This window comes from Metopolophium dirhodum, chromosome 8 (assembly GCF_019925205.1).
Source record: "Metopolophium dirhodum isolate CAU chromosome 8, ASM1992520v1, whole genome shotgun sequence".
Lineage (NCBI taxonomy): Eukaryota > Metazoa > Arthropoda > Insecta > Hemiptera > Aphididae > Metopolophium > Metopolophium dirhodum.
This window is the reverse complement of record NC_083567.1, coordinates 20,497,474-20,519,605: the sequence shown is the minus strand read 5'-3', so window position 1 is coordinate 20,519,605 and position 22,132 is coordinate 20,497,474. Positions and strand designations below refer to the sequence as shown.

The following is a 22,132-nucleotide window of genomic DNA, read 5'->3' as shown; positions in this document are numbered from 1 at the left end:
GAGGAAAAGTCCTTTTTAGACCACCACAATACTGACGAGTTTTAAATCATAAATATATTCCAATTGTTATAACTCGATTCATACGAATATAATATTGGATAGTAGATACTACAATAAGTTATTTCACAATATTTAGAATATTATATACAAGCTTATTATGGTGCTTTAAATCATAAGTAAGCTAGATAACTCAAACACTTATAACCTATTTAAATTATACATCATTTCATATACTTCCAAATTAATGCATATATTATAATATGAATCCTTGCTCCTACTATTGTAAGGATTACGAAGCTATTCGAAAAATTATGTGACTAACTAATTATGTGAATTTTTTGTTTACTAAAATAACCGATTTAAAATGTCAAATTTAAATTGTCTTTATAAATTGTTAAATAATAATATTGTGGGTTGGTCAGAATAAATAATATTGATTGTTAAAATCGTATAATGAAACCAATGTTACCCGGATGGCACTTATTATTATATCATATCCCCTTTCCACATCACGTTTTGAAGTGTTAAATACGTAGTACCTACCAAGTCAATTATTTAATGAATACTATATATACCATCGTCCACCGTAGTGTCTGTGTTATGCGTCTAATGACTAGAATTCAAAGAGTTCATAAAATATTAAAATGTATATTTGGTTTCAATTTAAACTATTACTAGATAAAAATATGTACTTACTATTTAACTAGTAACTGCTTTAAAAAGTACAGTAAAAAAGGTTGTTCTAATTTGAATAAATAATAAGTTTATATCGGCACCGGACACTGTAAAAAAAATGTAAGTTATTGAAAATATTATGGTAGTTAAGTACAGGTTAGGCAAGGTACTTATAAAAAAATTTCGAATTTGTATACATGTGAGGGAGCATGCCTGGTAAATCACCCTGGGAAACACATTAATGTAATTTTAATTAACTTAAAATTATTGACTAAAACGCAAGTATCTATATATTATAATGTTTTAAAATTAGTATTTTTCTAAGCTACTAGTCTTTGACTAGCTATATACTTACCCGGTGGCATTGACTATTATGTTGATTATGTAGTAGTGGGTCATCTATAAGATTCAAATTAAATACGTTTTGTTTACTTTCTCTTTAGTACAAAAAGTGCAGCGAACGGTTCTATTTCATTTTTGATTTTTGTCTGCTCGCCGTTTGTCTTTGATCACGTGTGACGAATTAACATCATGACTGTACCAAAACTCGGAGATGAACTACAAAAACCCGCGGCAGTGACGGATGATTCGGATTCGGCGGATAAGCCAAATTTGAAGGGAGATTGGTTGAATTTTTTCCTATTAATGTTGCTGTACACGATGCAAGGCATACCGTTGGGCATAGCGGCGGCAATGCCGATAATTTTGCAAAGCAACAAAAATGTATCCTACAAAGATCAAGTAAATATCTGATTTGACATAAAAAAAATTGCGGTGCCCACCTATATATTATGCGATTGATGTTGTATAATTAAAATGTATAATGCACTTGTATCCAATTCCACGAGAAATGTCATGCTTTACTATTAAATAACATAACCGTGGTCGTGTTTCGTTCCAGGCATTATTCAGTCTAGTCGCATGGCCGTTTAGCTTGAAACTGATATGGGCTCCTTTGGTAGACGCGCTGTACGTGCAAAAGATGGGAAGACGGAAATCATGGCTCGTTCCGGTTCAATATTTAATGGGTGCGTGTATATTAATATAAATATAGACTCACGCACGTATGCATATATTCAAACGAGGGAGTGCCTACCCATATCTTTAGATTAATTTATGATTTGAGAATATTATTATCAGCTGCATTAATTGTCTGCGCAATGATGGCATGTGTATTTCACGAACCGGTCATTTGAAAACTCATACATTATAACCGAATGTTTCAGCATGATATATTTCTTAAACAAGTCCCATTAGTCTGTTACAATAATATATAGTACAGGACGATTATTTTATCAAGAACCACTCGTTATTTCAAAACAAAATTTGTGTGTTTTAAAATATTTTTTTTATACATGGTTTCGAGTTGTTACAAACCAACGTATTTTCTATCCTTATAATTTTCTAAGTTTTTTGCTTTTTTTGAATGACAACATAATATTATACAGTTTTAATTTAATCTTAAAAAGCAGAATATATTTCCGAGTATTTCAATATACAGAAATCAAATTTAGAGCGAGTAGTTTATGAGTTATAAGCAGGGCTAGGATTTGTATGCAACAACATTGTTTTTTTGTTGCATTTTGCAATTTGTATTTTACAATTTTTTTATTGCGTACAAATCCTAGCGCCGGTTATAAGTATTTAAAGTTTTGATGAACAAAGTGGAATAGTACGTGGTTACCCCGCAAAATAGTGGTCCACTGCTATATCCGCTCGTACAAACTTTAAATACTTATAACTCATAAACTGCTGGCCGTAAATTCGTTTTTATGTACCGAAATACTTAGAAATGTTCTGATTTGGAATATGAAATTAAAACTGTACGACGCCACTCAAAAAAGTAAGAACTTAAAAAATGATAAGGATAAAAAATATATACATTTTTTAACGAATAGAAACCATGTGAAAATTGTTTTTTTTTTAAATACTTAAAATTTTTGAAATAATAAGACGTGTTGAAAGAATCACCCGGTATATAATATAGTACCTAGTGGAGCGCGTTGTCTGTATATTTTATAAAACCTCTTGGGTCCAACAGGAGCATGCTTCATTTATATGGCCGGCAATATCGACGAATGGTTGCCAGAAACTCGAAAGCCGGAAATACTGAAATTGGTATCAGTATTTTTCTTCGCAAAAATCTTAGCCGCCACGCAAGACATAGCCGTCGACGGTTGGGCACTGACAATGCTCAAGAAGTCAGTGTTATTGTTAACTTGTTCGTTATTTCGAGTAGGAATAACATAATAAATAAGTAATATGTTACATTTCGCTTAATCATACAGGAATAACGTGGGCTATGCTTCTACTTGCAATTCAACGGGTCAAGTGATGGGCATTATGATAAGTTCAGTGTTTTCCGTCCTGTTGACGTCAGAAGACTTTAGCAACAAGTACTTACGGACTAGGCCGGAGGTGGGAGGAGTGTTCACTATGAAATGTAAGCGAGTAAAACCCATTTTTTGGTAGATCTTTGCCCTTTGGTGGCTAATTCAAAAAACTGACTGTCAAAATATAAAATATTTACTAATTTTTTATTTGTAAAGGTTTATTCTATGTTTGGGGTATTCTATTTATATTAATAACTACATTGATTGCAATTTTCAAAAAAGAAAAAGATAACAGATTAGAGGAAGACCACGTAAAGCTCAGCATTGTTCAAAACTATTCACTACTATGGGACATTTTAAAATTACCTAGTATTCAATTATTGGCAATAGCATTGCTGACAGCGAAGGTAAATATTATATTTTAAATAATGATTGCATAAACTGATTAATATAAAATATTCCCTTAAATTGTTTTTGAAATATCCTATTCACCTTGGTTCTATAATTAGTTTAATAACTATTTCTCTTTTGTATTTATATTATATAATAATAATATATTTATTTCAAATCTTCCTTTTCGATAACCTTTTAAGTTCTGTCGGGATGATAGTTTAATACATTTTATAAAATCGATATACATAATACCTACGATTTTCATTCAATATTTATTTTGTTATCCATCAGTAAAAATGTGCGTATAATTGTGTAATTATTAAAGATCGGATTTGCTGCAACTGACAGTGTGTCAATTTTAAAACTCATTGATGCGGGAGTACCAAAAGACAACATTATGGTTATACACACAACAATGTTTGTCGTAAAAATAATTTTGCCACTTGTTGTAGCGAAATACACTTCAGGACCAAAACCGATGAACGTCTATCTAACAGCTACACCCATCAGGTATATAAACTTAAGTACCTATAATATTGGAGCCCGGAGGATATGACTATTCAACAATTAAATTAATAAAAAAATCTGTGTTTAATTTTTAATAAAGTTATAACTATAAGACATCTAAACCACAATATTAAAGTTCACTAATGACTGGATAAGCATTTCGCCTACGATGTTGTCATACTCCATCGTTTATTTTGACAATTGGGTCAGACTGTGGTTACCACTGTACTCTGCAGGTAACAAAATCAAAATATAAACAACTAAATAAGTGTCTATTCCTAGTTGTTTGCTAATTGATTTTGACATCATGTAGTTTCGTAAGATCAATAACTTTGTTCAGTAGGCCGGTGTTTCTTTAAATGGGGGCCACGGCTATATTATTAGGGAGTCGTGAAATATTTATTTTATTAAAACTATTTTCTTTAAGCGTTTTTTTTTTTTTAAAAACCATAATTATTTTCGATCTAAGATTAAGTGGGGTAGGTTATTTAGTTATTAAATAACCGACAACATCATTAATAATTGTTAATATTTATCCGTTTGAAATCGTACATGTAATTTTAGTATACAATTAAGAAAAAATAATTAATGGTTTTGATTAAGGTGGCCTTGACCGTTTTACATTCAATTTAGAGGACCCCCATGATAAAAAAAGTAAGAGAAGAACTACAGTAGGCCGTAATCATTAACATAAACTATACAAATTGAATGTGGCAAACGATTGCGTATCAAAATATATCATAACCTCTATATAGGTACAAGTTTGGCGGTGTTAATATTTCAATACAATATATTTAATATAATCAATCTATTACCAAAACTATAATATGGTAACAATATAATGTGTCCTACTGTGTCCTACTAAGCCAATATCGAAAGTTAATTAGTATTTTGTACTGATGAAATTGCAGCGTCAACATATTCCATTGATCCTTACGTAGTTGCATGTCATATTTTCCAAGGCAATACCTATGGTACATACTTGATTAGATATCAGTTCTAACCTATATTGTCACCCACTGAGGCCTTATTAGTTGAAAGCAGTGAAAAAATAAAACATACACGTTTTGTTGCGTTTAGACGTTTACATTCGGGGACACCGAAAATATTTTTCTTATAAATTAATAATGTGTATAATAATATATAATGTGTGTGAATATATTATATTATATATAATTGTGTGTGTGGTTTTTAAGAGTACTTTCAATTAGAAATAAATATTAAAAATCTCCGTAGTATTCTTTCTTTCTGACTTATATATTACTATAATATCAAAAGACATGGTTGTACCTACACTATATTATGGCTTAAAATTAAATATTTAAAATTTCCCAATAATTTATTTACAACCAGTTAACAGCTGTAAAAAATATGATTCTATTTATAAAGAAACCCGAATTGTATCCAAATTGCATGACAAAAAAAACTAGCGATTTTGGTCGTCAGCCGAATTGCGTATGCAAAAGTTTGAACAAACGTCTTAACCTAACCTAACCGGTTGTATATTATATTTACGTTATTTTATATAGTATTATAAAATTTAGCATCCAGATCTATTGACGATTATAGGTACCTATAATGAATTAAAAACAAACATACAACTATTTCAGTTAATTCTATTATTTTAAATAAAAAAAGGGTGGATAAGTGGATGTCGCTCTGCTAAACAGTAGGTTACAAGTAGGTCACTGTAATGGATGGTGTTAAATTTGAATTCAATGATATAATATCATTGTATAAAAAATACGATTCTGAGCGAAAACGGTCAGTCAGCCTATGATATTACCAAGTATATTTGATGATATTATTGTGAATAAAGTAATTTATATATAACCTATTTACGTAGAGCCTTGTTTTAAATTTTAAATCCTTAGCCATAAAAGTTAAACATTTTATACATTTTTAACTACAAAATAATTAATAAATTATAAATTTGATAAATGTTGTTAAAATTTGAACTTTAAATGCTTATAAAAAAAAATTGTGCCTATGTATTTTTAATATTTTTCAACTGCTATTAGAACGATATATCAGGAGCCTTATATTAAATTTTCACGCTTTTTTACCCAACAAATAAAATTTTATTGATATTTATAGAAAAAAAAACTAAAAAAATTTAAAACTGACAATGTCCGTAAAAGGCTCAAAAAGAGTCAAAATATTTTCAAAATTTTATGGTGTATAGAAAATGCTAATATAAATATTCAGTGAAATTTTCAAGTATCTACTACAGTCATTCGTTTCTTGTAGACATTTTTTTTTTTGATAAAGGTAGACAAACTTATGAGTAATCTTATATTACATTTTCAAATCTTAGATTTAAAAAGAAAAATTTTTATGAATTCTCAACTCAAAATAATTTGCTAATTTTCGTGATTTTTCAGTATTTTGTCAAAATTTGAACTTTAAATGCTTATAAATAAAAACTGTGACTAAGGATTTTTAATTTTTTTCATCTGCCTTTGAAACAATAACCTAGGAGCCTTATATTAAATTTTCAAGCTCTTTTACTCAACAGATAAAATTTTATTGATATTTATAGAAAAAAAAACTAAAAAAATTGAAAACTGACAATGTCCGTAAACAGCTCAAAAAGAGTCAAAATATTTTCAAAATTTTATGGTGTATAGAAAATGCTAATATAAACATTCAGTCAAAATTTCATGTCCCTACGGTCATTTGTTTTAGAGTTACACCAATAATCAAAATCGATTTTCTCAAAAACAGATTTTGCGTAAAAATTCCCGTTTTTCCTTTTGACCCCCCAAAGTACCAACTAGATTCACTGTCCTATCAGAAAAGTTACTGTTGAAGAAAATCCAAGCACTTTTACTGTCCTAAAAGGTGATGACAGACACAAAAAAAAAATAAAAAATAAAAAAAAAACACACATCATTGTAAAATCAATACATTCATCGCTTCGCTCAGAATCTAAAATTTTTAATTCAAACTGAGCCGAAATTTTTATCAAATAATATATTCTAAGTGATCATATTCATGTTACACTATTATTTGTTTATTTGCTTGTATTTTTATTTATTTATATCAATAATGAATGAAAATTAAACGTAATAAAATACATTTATAGTTTTATTTTATCATAATCTTCGAATTTAAGAGGTTTTAAATATGATTTCAGATTACTTTGGAACATTTCATTTTTGGCATTTATTTATTATACACCTACATTGATAACGATGAATGGGTTTGTTAATATTCCAATATATTACTATGCACTTTTAGTATTTATATTATCAATACATGATGTGAGTAAAAACTATTTAATTATTAATAGGTGATTCAAGTTAACACAATTTTAATTTTAATATACCGGCATCATACATTTTAATCTCAATTAAGAAAAATGTATAATGAGAATATTATGAACAATTAAAATATATTAAGTATCAATAATATACCAATAACCTTGTGCTTTGATTTGTATAGATTCTAGCCAACATTATGACTGTATCTACATTAGCTTTTTTCTCTCGAATAAGTGATTCACGTTTTGGTGGTACCTACATGACATTATTGAATACGCTTTCAAATTTGGGAGGAGCATGGTCATCTTCAGTTGCTATTGGAATGATAGACTTCTTAACGTTTAAAGAGTGTTCTTTAGACCACAAAAATAATTGCTCTACACCAAATCTAAAAAACGTAAGAAATTCAAATATAATAAGTTGATCTCTACAGCAAGCAATGACAATAGTTTAGAATACTTTTATTTCGTATATAATAACATTATTAAAAATGTTTTGTTTAATTTTTCATAGACTAGGTAATTATTGTGTTTAAATTTTAAAGGGATTGCAAACGGACAGTTTTTAAGGAGTTCAAAATAGGCAATTTTCAAATTGTATGCATGCGGGTCTTGTAATTGCGTGTTTAGTAAGTGATCATTATTGTGTGTGTGAATAAAATAGCTGAGCGCTCCCGCACGCGCTCATACAAGTCACCGGGGATTCGCGGTTGAACGGTAAACAATTTATGTTCGTTAGTATGCACATTTTGTCAATCCCACCGGAGGACCTGATAACGAGATAAGACTTCTGAAAACTGATTTTAATTCGCTAATACGTCTACTTGAGATCGATCAGGCCACATTTTAAGATATTTAATTTAATTTTCGCAAAAATGCATTATTTCAAATTTCGTAAGTCAAACAAATTGTATAGGAGTTTAGGAACAAAGTTTAAAAAATGTTCATATGCATGACAAGTCAGAGGACGGGGGTACATTTTATAGATGTTATTCAGTACATTGAGGCTTGACTCATTCGAAGTTTCTGCCGTCCGTATTTTTCTGTAAACACGAAAACCTGCAGCGTGTCGTGCCCGTGCGTCCGTATTATTTAGCTATTGGACATTGTATCGCCTCGTGTAGTAATTATATTAAGAAAGAAGAATTGAATTAGAATATAAAATAAAATAAATTATCTATTCTTATAATTAAAAAGCTATTACAATTATAGTAATAAAAAAAATGTTTTTTTGTATTACATTTTCGTATTGATCACGTTATCATGTCCATCGGCGTGATTGACAAAATATTGGTACATTTTGATTGAAATAATTGTCCGTTAGCAATCCACTTAAATATAAAGTCGAGCCCTGTAGACTATATAGGCACTTGTTGTTATATTATGATAGGTTACAATCTCAAGTATAAGAAAAATATTCGAACACTATAACGCATTTCAATTGGCATAATTAATTATTACATTAACGATTATAAATAGACAAATCAAATGAGAAAAATAGCTATTATTTATTTGTGTCAATTATGAAGTATAATAATGTAGGTACATACATTTGAAATGTATAAATTATAGTTTTCACTTTTACGTTTTATTTTCAATCTATTTTTTTTAGATTTAAACGATTATTATTTAATTTTTATTTAGATTCTTTCCAATTTGTTTTTTTTTTTATTATAGATGTGTGAAACAAATGGAGGTGATTGTGTTGTTATAGTGAACGGTTATTACGTAGAAACGGCTGTGTGTACCATGATCGGAATAGTCTGGTTTTTTATTTTCAGAATTATCCTTAAAAATATTCAAACTAAGGGCCCTTCTGATTGGTTGGTCAATATAAAGAAACCTTCCAGTTAGTAGAATGAAATAAATGTTTATTGCTCTATGTCTATTTAACCATAGTGATGAACATTTGGAAGGCCTAAATATGTATTGTAATTTATTTATTATTTTAGTGTTATAGATCAATAATAATTGTTATTAAGTTCTCTATTGAGACATTACATTTTATGTTATAAATTATAATATAGTAATGTTATTTCTATAATGTTAGATGTGTATCTATTTTATGGTTATACAGTAGTTGCAGTATACCGGTATGATATAAATTAAGTTAATCATCATGATCTGAATATTATCATACATCAGTAAAGAAATCAAGATGTTTTCTAACGAACATGTGAATAGGCTAGAGTTGTACACAAATGCGGCCCCTGAACAACTATTCAACAACTCTTAACACATTATTTGCTTCAAACGCCCGAAGCCGTACGACATAGTTTAAGTCACTAAGAACATTGACTACGTCATCAGAGATGATATTATAACTCCAAACATGTATAATGTATTTATGTATTATATTATTATTATTATTATCATTATAAGTTATAATTCATACACCCATTTTGTACTGTAATTATAATGTCTTCAAGTCGTTTAAATAATAATGCGTTAGGGTAGTTAAGTAAGGTAGTTTACATTTTTAAAAATGTTATTTAACACGTTATAATATAATATGAATTATAACTTAAATAAATGAGATAAAAATCACTATAGTTGTATACTACAAGTATTTTTGAGAAACAAATAATTAATAGAACATTTGAAAAAATTAATACATTTTTCAAAATAATCATAAACTAATTCAGTCTTGGATTTAATATTACTTCTTTGAAATGGCAACTTGTATTACATATTCCAATCCTATTTAATATTATAATAATGATTATATATTATATTTAAAATTAAAATGTTATATTTTAGGTTTCTAAACTTGAGTCTAGAACACCTTATATCCCCGTTGCATCTGTTAGTTACCACTTACCAGTAGGTACATACTCAGAAGTCACTAAATAGTCACGATTGTTGGTATTAAGTTATTTATTAATAGTACATAGACTAGTTAATATAGTTAATAGTCATACATAGTTATGGTTGTTTGTATTAAGATTTTGCGAAGATTCAATTCATAGAAAATTTATCCTAGCCAGTATTAAAAAATATCAACATTTGAGTATTTAATATATTGGCGCCAATATTAAAAATACTAGGTTAAATCACGCCTTAATTAAAGCCTAGGTACTAATATATATAAAAGTTGACCAAATTATTTTTAATTTGTAGGTAGGTACATAAAACTATGGTTTGTTGCGTTGTATTAAAATAGGTTTTGAAACCGGAAATTTAGCACGCTCGCAGAGTGAGCTTTCCTAGCTTGTATACCTGTAGGTATAATTTATAGTTATAACTAGATAATAATTATGTATGTATCCGTAACCAGAGGCTTATTTACGGGTGGTGGGGGTGGGAGGGTCGATGGGGTCCGGATGCTGGTGTCTCTAATTGTGTATAAATTTATACTATCCAGTACCAACAAATATCAATATTTTTGTATTTAATATGATTCATGCTTAATTAGTAGTTCAATATATTTAATATATTCATAAAAAAAATATGTTCTGAAATATAAAAGTTACCAAATTATTTTTAAATTGTATATTATGCAATTATATTCTTATTGCGTGATTTGAAAATAAATTTAGAAACCGGAAATTTAACACGCAGAGTGAAGCTTTCCTAACTTGTTTTTTGTTTCTATGAACACAATATGTGATAACAAATACCTGATAATTTTGTAAAAGGTTTGTCATGACGTTTCATTACATCTTTAATTATTAAAAAATCTTTAAAGTTTACCATTTATATACTTTTTTTTATGAGCGATTAAAATGCGAAAAATATTCTATAATCGCCATAGTTATGTGGATTACATGTAATTCGTACTATGATCGTGTATAAAAAGAAAATTGTGCATACGAAGACTATGGGACGATTTGAAATAAATAATGTTGTTGGTTAACATAAAATAGTAAGATTAATTTAATATTCCTATTGTGCTAGCCAAATGAATTATAATAAGTAATATTTATGGTATGTATTTACCAAAATCTAATTTTAAATTTGTTTTATACATAATGGGTTAGAATATCATTAGTTCCAATGTTAGGTACATGTTTGCGATTTGGTGAACTAAGAAATGAGAATTTAAGAGACGTGAAATACTACTTTGTCAACTAATTAGTCGTGCCATCTACAAATAACTTTCAAGATAAGAGATTTTAAGCTGACAGTTTAAATAAAAAAATCCGGAAACGCATTTATTGGTGCAATTAGTGAAAATCTTGCGGTCGAATGAAGAGGACACAAGTACCTTCATTAATAATATATTATGTTAAAATAATAGAGTACGGGATGCCCAATAAATAGTGGTAGACATAAAACATTGGTCTAAGTTGAAATTTCAAGTCAGAACTTTATATTTATTGGTAAAAACATTACGTCGAAGTTGCATAAATATATTGCTGTTTTCCTAAGACTTATGCTGGCTACCATAATGGCATAATAGGGCGTGGGAAAATAGATATTTAGGCACCAATTTTTTTTTATAAAAAGTCACTACTTTATTTTTCTAAAGACTTGTGTTGTGCAGTGTGCATAGTAATTCACCTACCAAATCAATACAAAGAATTTTTCTGAATTCTGGAGGACTTGTCCGCTTGCTTTTACTCATTATTATGTTCAAACTATCAATTTTATTGATTTATTTTTAGTAACTATTATTGAAATGTACGAAACAGTTACTTTATGTAACGTAATTCCAGTGCTAGTTTAAGATGTTTATTTTCATAATTATTATTTGATGGTTCAATCAGAATTTGTCGGTAGGACTTAGTTTCAAAGTTATAACCTTTTGAAGATTTATGATGCATTTAGACGTTATGTAGGTACATTATACTTAAATTATACTTACATTGTACAGATCTAAAGATCACAATGGTTGTACTGAGAGGAGCTTATGATATAAACCAACTTTTTTGTCACTGCTTGCATATTGTCCGCGATCCGACTTATCCGACGATCAGATTGCCTACCCAAGTGACTACGTTGCACGTAAATGCAATTTTCCCTTGAGGTGTCTGATTTGCTATAGACATCATACCTGGTTTTCGACTTCACGCTTTTTACATACGAAATACCTTACTACCTAACCGGCATAAAGCACTCAATCCACCGGAGGAATATGACATAAGATGAGTACATATTTTAACAAATATATTTTTATTTTTTTTTTAACTAATCTTCGGCACGGGCAGAGCTGTTTGGGACAGCAAGCTTTAAACAAATATACACTAATTTTATTCTAAATATTTTAGTACAGATAAATTAATATTTTTAAATATTTCGACGATAAAGTAGTCATATTTCTTGTATAAGATAGTACTATTTTGTGGGTTTTTTTTATCACTTGTCATAATGAACGCGTGGGTATTCCGACAATTATATGAAAATAAACATTTTAAAACCTCTATTATTTTAAATATTGTTTTTCACATGATAAAAAAACAGCGATTACATATATATAAAAAAATGTTATTAGTTTATAACACTTCTAAAAAACAGTAGTAAAAAACTTTTATATAAAATTATATAATATTTAAATGAATAATGTTATTGCGTTTGCTTTTAAATATTTAAACATTTTTACTTTTATACTAAATTAAAATCCGTTCCATATACTGATAACAGTAGTTATTATCATGACTAAATAACTTATAAATTCGTTATTATTTGTTAATATACTATAATCAGTTATTTCTCAATGGTTATTATCAAATTAAATTGATTGTACGTTTACCCCAAGATTAATATAATTAGATACCAATACACTTATTTGAGGGACTGAAGCATAATGTCTATTGCTTAGATCGTCAACTAGTATAATGCTATAGCCTATAAATATAATACATAATACCTACGGACTACAACTGTAATGGACGATTGTTTTAAGTGCTTACATATTTTGCGGTCAACTTAATTTTAATAATAGTAACGTTTTCGAGGTGTCTTACGATTGACATTTTTTCATAATTCCTACTAATTTCCATCATTATTTATTTAAAATAACATAACCTTAAAGTTTTTATGTTTTGGAGGTAAGTTATCTTATTGTGGTATAAGAGGTAATAAGCCCTCTACTTTTACTAAAATCATTTAGTTCTAATAGACCTCACAAAGTTAGACTAGATAATGAGTACAGTTATGATTACATAAATTCTTTTTGTATTTGTATTAATATTGTAATGTAGGTAGTAGTGTCATTATACAAATTATTTTTTGATAACTGTTGTGATAACTGTTTATTGCTGGATATTGAACTAAACTCAACCGTTTACAAGCTTTGCTTTTTGGTTGAGTTTTGTAACCTTACTTTCTGTTATATTTATGATACAATACTTTATTTTTTTTTATTGATCTTGAGCCCGGCAGCTGAGGCCGTTAGCTATTTTTGGTTTTACTGTAGGTTATTAAGTCGGTAGGGGGGGGGGGGACACGTGTGTGTTTTGTTTGGCAGAATTTTTGATTGGGCACCCGTAGGTATCTCCCATGCCCGGGTGGGGGATGGCGACACTTATTCTCCAGACACCGTGACTTGTCCGAAGAAAAATGTCGCCCATGGCCGAGGAAATCGAATAATTTTTTTTATCATTATATATAAAAATATTTTCTACTATAATGGACATCAGTAAAATCACGATGTAGATAAAATCTACATTTTTAAAGATAAGGAAATAAGGAAATCAGTCCACATCAGTAGAAATTGGGTCATCAAAAATTCAATAATCTATTATAATTATATGAGCGATACTGAGCCCAAGAAATATGTCCATTATAATGATTGATGGACATATTCTAGTTTCATATCCGGTATTATAAAAATCAAAGAAATGATGGGACTAGGAAAGATAAATGATTCTGTCATGTAATTATTATATTATGCCCTTATATGCCACGAACCGTTAAAAGATTTATATAAGTAATTTAATACATTTCAGAAACAACTGCACATGCTTTACTTATCGACAAAACGGAATGAACTATAACAAACGGTCTGAGTAAAAGAAAAATAATATTAATTTATTTTTATTGTTAAGGGGCCTTGTTACTCTCCGTCAATTTCAGCTCAAAAGACCTTAAGTTTTGACAAAAGAGTTAGTTTACGTTGTCCGGTTTTGATTCTGAACAAAAATTTGAACTTATCAGAAAATTGTCTATAAATCGTACGGAACGCCTTTTAAAATGTAAATATTATATTGTTGTGAATTATAATTATAATTGAAAATATGAATTTTTTCAAATCGTACCTGATTAAAATTAAAAACGGAAAGTGTCTAGTACGGTCTACTGACATTTGTCTGCTGTATTAAGATATTTTTTCAGAAGTAAAACCAGACAACGTTAACTTTACTAACTTTAATTTTGACAAAACAATAATCAGTCAGCTGTCGTAAAATTTGTATGGGGAATTTTATATTGTTGTCGAGTTATTGTCATGTGCATTTGAGTACAAGAATGGTACCCGCATTGAATTTCACTCACACTTATAATAATTTACAACTAAGTACTAACCCATAGAGGCCGGGCGGCTAACACGAGTTTAGAAATTGCCTAAATGTGGCCCCTTAAATAATAGCCTTAGCGAGGCTCATTAATAATAAATCAAATCTGTTTTCACCTACTCATATGGGCATATGCGATTCAAATTTGAGTATCTGTTAAATTCTTATCCATCCTAAATTCACACTATATACAATCACTCTCCGTATGATAACCTCCACACTTTGGTTTATATCCAACTCCACACTACACTAAGACTTTAAAATTGAATCAGTTTACCAATTAGCCACCTGCAACCATTACAGATTTTTTTTTACTCAAAACTACATTCCCATACTAAACCGTGAGTTTCGCTAATATCATCCAATACACAATCCGTAAATCCCACACATTGACTCAATAGAAAATATTGTAGTGATTTATAACCTAACATTATATACCACGCGTTGGGCTCCATCACTGGGTGGCCTCCATCCTCATGTTACTTCTCAGTTAAAATGTATATTAATTATCGTATTTTCTTATTGTGATATTCACACAGATTGTAAATATGGTTCAACCCGACAGACGTTCACTTTAAATAAAGTTGTTTCTCTCAAATAAAATGATAATAATAACAATAAACAAACAAACAAATATATTATATTTAAATATCATGGTTATTGTACTATTTATAAATCTCATACCTATAAAGGTAACTATATAATTTGAGAGTACACAAATTTCGTAATATCTACCCAGTATAAACCTTTACGATTCACAGTAATGTAAATATATATATTAAGGCCTACCAATACGAATTGAGTCCCAAAACCTAAAAACATAGGTAGTAATTATTATTGTTCCGGTAAATAAAATTGACCATAACAGGAAGTGATAATAAACTAGGTAATGTAACGGTTGAATCCCTAGGTTCTAGAGGAAAAACTGAATGTAATAGTTGTTGAGGGCAACAATATATATTTAATATATATATATATTATATTAAAACATTATATTTAAATACCTATTCAAGTATTTTAAGTTGATGATAAACAAAAATAATATAGAAATGTTAAATCTTGTTCGTTGAAAAGTAAAAAATATTTAATTATTATAATATTTTTAATTATTTATCAATAGTAAGAGTTTTTAAATTCTTATAAACGTCATTAGACAGTGTCCTTAGGTGATTTTGTTCTCAAAAATGATCCGGGATGGTGAATATTTTTTCTCATTAAATTTGAACTGTCAATTATTATTATAATATGCAGCGAGCTATCTAGGAACAAGTTTACTTAGCCTTTCACAAACATTAATCTTTCTTTAATATTATAAAAACTTAGCTCGATAAATGCCGGGACTCGATTCGGACATCTTATGATCTAAAATGTTTAAACGTTGGGACTCGACTCGGGCTATAAAAATAACGGAACTCAATTCGAGTGCACTGGTATATACCACGTGTTCGCGAAAACATGGTACACCGTATAATTAAATTACCCATATTACTCAATACTCAGTAGCCTTTACATATTTTTGGATTCTGTTTGCGGGACATGAAACCTGCAGACTATTGGATCGTCAATCTCCCGCAGATACAATTCTAAAATATGTACAGGGTACTGAGTGACGTATGTAAATTAATTATGAAGTGTACACAGTTTTCGCGGATACACGGTATACGCATATCGACACTCATCATACGTGAATATTTTATAATATTAATTTTAAATAATATTTAATTAAAAAAAAATGTACATTCGTGTACCCACCAGCATCATTTATTACAAAACTAGTTTTCATCTTAATTAATAAGGTAGTATTGTCGGATATTGGTTATTGTACGATTTATATATTAATTTATGCAGGTATGTATTTGAATATGTACCCATGTGAAATCAATGATAGTACATAGGTACATGATATTAGTTCTAATTTATTAGGACTAAAAACGCCACCGTTCGTTCCCTTCTCCACGACTGTCTTGGCGTTGCGTTATGTGGTGAAATGTTTTTATTAAATGTGGGAGGGGAAATCATTATAGTCATGACGCCGCTCCATAGCTAGTGATGTGACGCAAATATCTCGACGTCCATGGAAAACATTTTAACACACTTTAAGTACTCTATGTAATTTAATTTAAAAATACATTTTTTTTTTTTTTGATAATTTTATGATACCAATTTAATACTGAATAATACTTATCATAACACTATTCATAATACTTATCCTAATTTCATAAGTAGATACTATACTTTAATTCTAATATATATTTATGAAATGTTATATTTTAGATTAATATGCTGTTGAAATTAAAATACCTAGTAGGTATGTGTACAATTTATAATAGTCAGTAGTGCTTATATTATAAATATTATCATACACAATTCACTAAATGTCCATTATTAGACATATTATTATATCACCCTATTGGACAGGAGGAGGTGCCAAAAGCCCGAGGTCGAATCATTACAGTTTTTTTTTTTTTATTATTATTGTCGATGCCAAAATGGTAGCAATTTTAAAATCATTACCTGCAGGCCACAATGTACTCGATATTATAGCTATTAATTATTATAATATATAACTACATAATGTTGGCGATGAAATTTAAAACATAAGCAACTAGGAAGGCAAACAATTACTTTTGATGGATACACGTTTATGTGATTTATTATTATTACAACTTAACGATTATGACTCTATTAGTTCGCGCTCTGTAGTTGTAATAATTAATACGCACAATTACATTGTGCCCCGTACAATATTATTATTCTTTTATTATTGTTTGTTCTTTATGATACAATAAATTAAAATTGATTGACTATTATAGGTACCTACTGTTATCAATTTCCACTTGGCATCATTATAGTTATTTCCTCAACGGTTGGATCGTAGCAAAAAAGTTTAAGGAAAAAAAAAGATTCAAAAACACTGACTCAGTATCAGATTGAAACACACATCCGCGTTTTAATATTATTATATTTTGCAAGCCAAAGATGAAGTTTTACAAAAATCAAATAGGTGCGAATTAACACCATTTGGACACGCATGGGGCACGCTGGAAAATGTCCAGGTATTCCAGTGTGCTAATACAGACCTGTATTTATCAAAATGCAATACATCTTATGTACATTGACAGTTAGTTGAGTACCATAATATTAAGTCAGACGTAGGTAGTCTTAGCACTTAATAAACTAAAACATGTAAAAGCATACGAGCGAATATAATAAATAATAATGCAATCGATAAATTTCCACCAGGAAGTCATATTTTAAGTACACGCATACAAAATCCAATCTGTCTTATACTTGCTTGAATAAAAATATATAATATTACTTTAATCATAATTCATAACGATGTCATTCAAGAATTATTATATACTTGAAGCAACCAGCAACACGTTTTAGTGTGTAAGTAGTACCTACTAAACTAATTACCAGTACAAGTAATGACTATCGGAATTTGAAATCAGTTATCGGTATGGATCACATATGGTATACCTATAACCGTAGGCATATAATATACTAATGGACTGCGTTTTCCACACCTCCTTGGCCTAGGTCAATACATACGACTTAACTGAGAGAGAAAACATAACATATTATGAGCATATGAGAGAGGAAAAACATGTTTTGGCACACTGTAACGACTTACGGCCAAAACCTCTCTTTTCTCTCTCACCGCCTGGTGATTTCTTTCTCGATGCGCTGCCCATTAGTTTATATGTCTATAACACTTTATTGGAAACCCAGTTTGTCGGTAGATATTGACTACGGCCAGGGAAGCCGGGATTCGTCCACCCCCGGATGTAATATTTCCCTAAGTATTTTGTGCGTAAGCTGTACAATGTACATCGATGTAATTTCTTATATTTTTTTATTGTTCATACTCTAGCGACAGATCGGCTAAGTATCAAACCAAAGAAAAATACGTTTTGTCGTTTTCATTACTACCTATGAGGAGTGAATATTGTAAAGATTGATTTCACATAGACTTCAACTCATAAAGTGTATTGAATAATATTTATCAAAACAAAATGTTCAGAAATAGTTAGAACTACTATAAAATAAAGCTTGCAGTATGTTTAGTTTTCAGATCTAAGTATTGAAAATGGCTGATTTCATTAGCTAAAACTCCCAGAAAGTCAACAAATGTTCAACGCTTCGTAATATTGAGGAACAATATTGTTACGGATTTTATTATACAGAAATTTTTTTTAAATATATTTTACTGTATAAATATACTATAATAATATATTATTTCCATTGATTTGAATATTATTTAGGTAATAGCAATCCATTTAACAATGTTTTATCGGTCAATAACTCTAAAATAATTATACATGTAAATTAATTAATATATGTACCTATATCAATATCAACCGATGATCATCAAAAATTACCATATGAATAAATTTGTTGTGCGCTCACATGTGAAGGATTTTTCGTTATTATCACAATATTTATATTTTATAAAGTACATGAAATAATAGTGGTTTATATTGACACATTTTTTAAAGTATTTTGTGTATAACAGTGTATTATTTCTTTAAATCAGTCACATTATTTTTTAGTTCTGGTACTTTTCCGGTCAATGAATCTATTGCTGTTTAGTATTTACGATATATTTGATTAATTTTAATAAAAATAATATGAATATTTCGTAGATATCTATATTATAATAGATGGAATTCATGACCATTCTCTATAGGTATTATAAGTTTCCAATGCACTGATTAGAGGGTTAAGTGATCCCTTTCTCTTCTGGTTACCATCTATTCCTCACACGAGTGTTATTCATTTTAATGTATATGATCAGGCCTATAATTATTGTATTGCTGCGGGAAGAACTGCAGGTAAAATGGTGAGCGAATTTTATGATTAAAAAATATATATATGTATATAAACGGCCGAAAGGATATCTAACTTAAAGCTATTATTATTATAATACATGTTTGGTATTGAATTTAATCAAATTTAAAAATACATCGAGCTAAACACACACATTTTTAGTGTAAATAACTGTATAATATCATTACCACGTATCAACTATAATCACTCTGAATCTATCTGCTTTAGACTCTGAGCGGAACGCTGATTGTATATTGATTTTACGATGGATGTGTATTTTATTATTTTTATTTTTATGGTCTCTCTTACCACCGTTTGGACCAGTAATAACGCTTCGATCATTAACTTCAATATATTTTCTGATAATAATAATAATCTAGTATAGGGACTTATTTGGAGAAAATCAAAAGTAATAATAATTCAAATCACGATTTTCTTTTTATAAGTGTTCAAATGTTGATAATATATTACGGTACGCAATGATATTATTTTCAAAATATTTGGATTAATATTAAGCTATTTCCTATGTATACGAACAATATAATATAGATATTCAATAAAATATACTTAGCCATACAGGCTGACCGACCCCTCTCCGCTCAGAATCGTTTTTGGTAAGAAATGTTATCAAACACACTACAGTGACTTACTCAGTGACGTGGTACACTCTCGACATCTACAATTGTTCAGAAAAAAAGTTTGCTCACTTTCGCAATATTTAGAATTTCTATTTGATATTACAGTATGAAGATAAAATATTGCGGCTCATTGGATATTGTTCGGACCACAATATTTTGGAAAATTCGAAATCTATCAATATTATATTTGATTTTTGCGCACCCCTGAGCTTCAATCCATACGCCCGAAGAAGAGTTTTATAAATTAACAGTTTGGTTTTGAGTCTGGTATAATGGGTCTTGTAATTAAATCATACGTGCACGCATTCAGGTATTAATAATCAGTATTTTAGTTCGAAAGATCTGTTTTTAAAACGATTACCTATATTCAATTCATTGGTGCTTGTTTTTTTTATTTTTCATAACATTCTTAGTTCATGTTCAGCTGAATCGGGTGTCCCGTGGATTGTTATTGATAACTGATAAGCAACTTTTCGGTACAAATTTAAAATTAAAATAACATTATATTTCTACAGATAAATCAATTAAAATAATTACACTATAGCGCATGCTAATCATAGTGGTTTTCAAAAAAATAACATGTTGTGGTTATTACGGTAGATACATCTCGTATGTATTACAAGTTATAATTAAAATACGTGTGCAACTATTATATAATATGATATAATCGAGGGTTATTTTAAATTTAAAATAAATAATAATAATAGTATAATACGTATAATATAGTAGGTATATTATATAATGTACGCGTTTAGTGATAAATATTTATCCATTTCCTATTTTAATTTGACTAACTATATTTACAATACATGTCATGACACAAATTTAAAACCTACTCATACCATTTATCATACCTATTATGAACCTCAATATCACAGCTAGGTTTTTTTTTTTTGGCGCATAAACGTAAAAATAATCAGGTTTTCTACTGTTGATTTAACTATGCCGCATACCTGTATTGTTTTATGTAGTACCTGTTATATAACGTCGCGTAGCTCTGGTCGGCCGTCACAACATAAATTATTTGATCTCGTTTGCAAAACGTATGTCCGGAATCCAGCTAAAAAATTATGGGAAAAATAGCGAAGTGGTATTTGGAACAACTGTATACGAAAAATGTTAATTCTTCGGGGCGGTTAAGTGCAGCGTATTTAAAAATAATGCGTGCCAACGAATGTTACTGAAACGTTGTCTCGAGTACAGACATGCATAAATCTCTAATGAAAATAAAGCAACAATAATTGCAGTTTAATTCCAGTCATATTATGTTAAGTAAATTTTTTTTATAATTATATATTATGTATGCGTGTATTGGCAAGGAACTGCATCGTTCCAACGATTTCATACATTATTCTGTTATTTATAAAACGTTGTAGTTTAATAAATTGTTTATTAATATAGTCAATCGAAACTATGGTTGAAAGCTTACGTGTGTTGGTATGCTCTATAAATTAAAAAAATAAGTATTACGGTCGGACAAGTTGTTCCAGAGCTAACCCGTTAAAAAAAATATTCACTTTAGTATTATACATAAGATACTATTATGCATAATATTATAATGTATATAGTGTACACGTAATTCTTGTCTCAATGAAAATTATTCACCAACCAGATTATCGGGATAGTATTTAGTATTTTTTTTTCCAAGCAGGGTGTCTGCACCGTGTTCGTCCTCGTGCATACCAGGCCGCCTACTTTATAGTTTAATATATTCCTCTTTACCCGTATCCCGATCTAACATTCTAACTTATATATATGGTGTGAACTGTCGAGTACTCGACGGGTAAGATTAAACTAATTATTCAACTTTTAAAATATTTAGTTGTCACACACGTCGACTATTCGACACTGTAATCGGTTACTATCTGAGATTATATTTAAGTAGCACGCAAACAACAACGAAATTGTTTACGTTATTTTTGGTTGAGGTAAAACAAAAAATTAGGTACTTAAAACTTAAATTGTGTACGAAAAATTATTCAATCGAAAATTGTCTGACGGGACAAGCATGGCCAACTGGTAGATATGCATTTT

General features: G+C 29.2%; 1 protein-coding gene across 1 annotated transcript; it reads left to right on the top strand.

Moving 5' to 3' along the window:
- The first annotated feature begins 614 nt into the window (after positions 1 to 614).
- On the top strand, positions 615 to 9,222 carry LOC132951042 (acetyl-coenzyme A transporter 1-like). The gene is made up of 10 exons (XM_061022729.1): positions 615 to 795; positions 1,119 to 1,416; positions 1,577 to 1,703; positions 2,717 to 2,876; positions 2,964 to 3,118; positions 3,225 to 3,415; positions 3,727 to 3,911; positions 7,048 to 7,174; positions 7,356 to 7,571; positions 8,851 to 9,222. The coding sequence occupies exons 2-10, from the start codon at positions 1,207 to 1,209 to the stop codon at positions 9,025 to 9,027; spliced, it is 1,548 nt and encodes a 515-aa protein (XP_060878712.1). The 5' UTR covers positions 615 to 795; positions 1,119 to 1,206; the 3' UTR covers positions 9,028 to 9,222.
- Positions 9,223 to 22,132: the final 12,910 nt, after the last annotated feature.

What these genes read in the sequence shown, in the direction of transcription:
- LOC132951042 (XM_061022729.1), top strand. Translation starts at nt 1,207, where the DNA reads ATGACTGTACCAAAACTCGGAGATGAACTACAAAAACCCGCGGCAGTG. An exon ending in GCACTGACAATGCTCAAGAA is followed by an intron (nt 2,877 to 2,963) that starts GTCAGTGTTATT and finishes TTAATCATACAG; the next exon opens with GAATAACGTGGGCTATGCTT. An exon ending in TTATATTATCAATACATGAT is followed by an intron (nt 7,175 to 7,355) that starts GTGAGTAAAAAC and finishes TGATTTGTATAG; the next exon opens with ATTCTAGCCAACATTATGAC.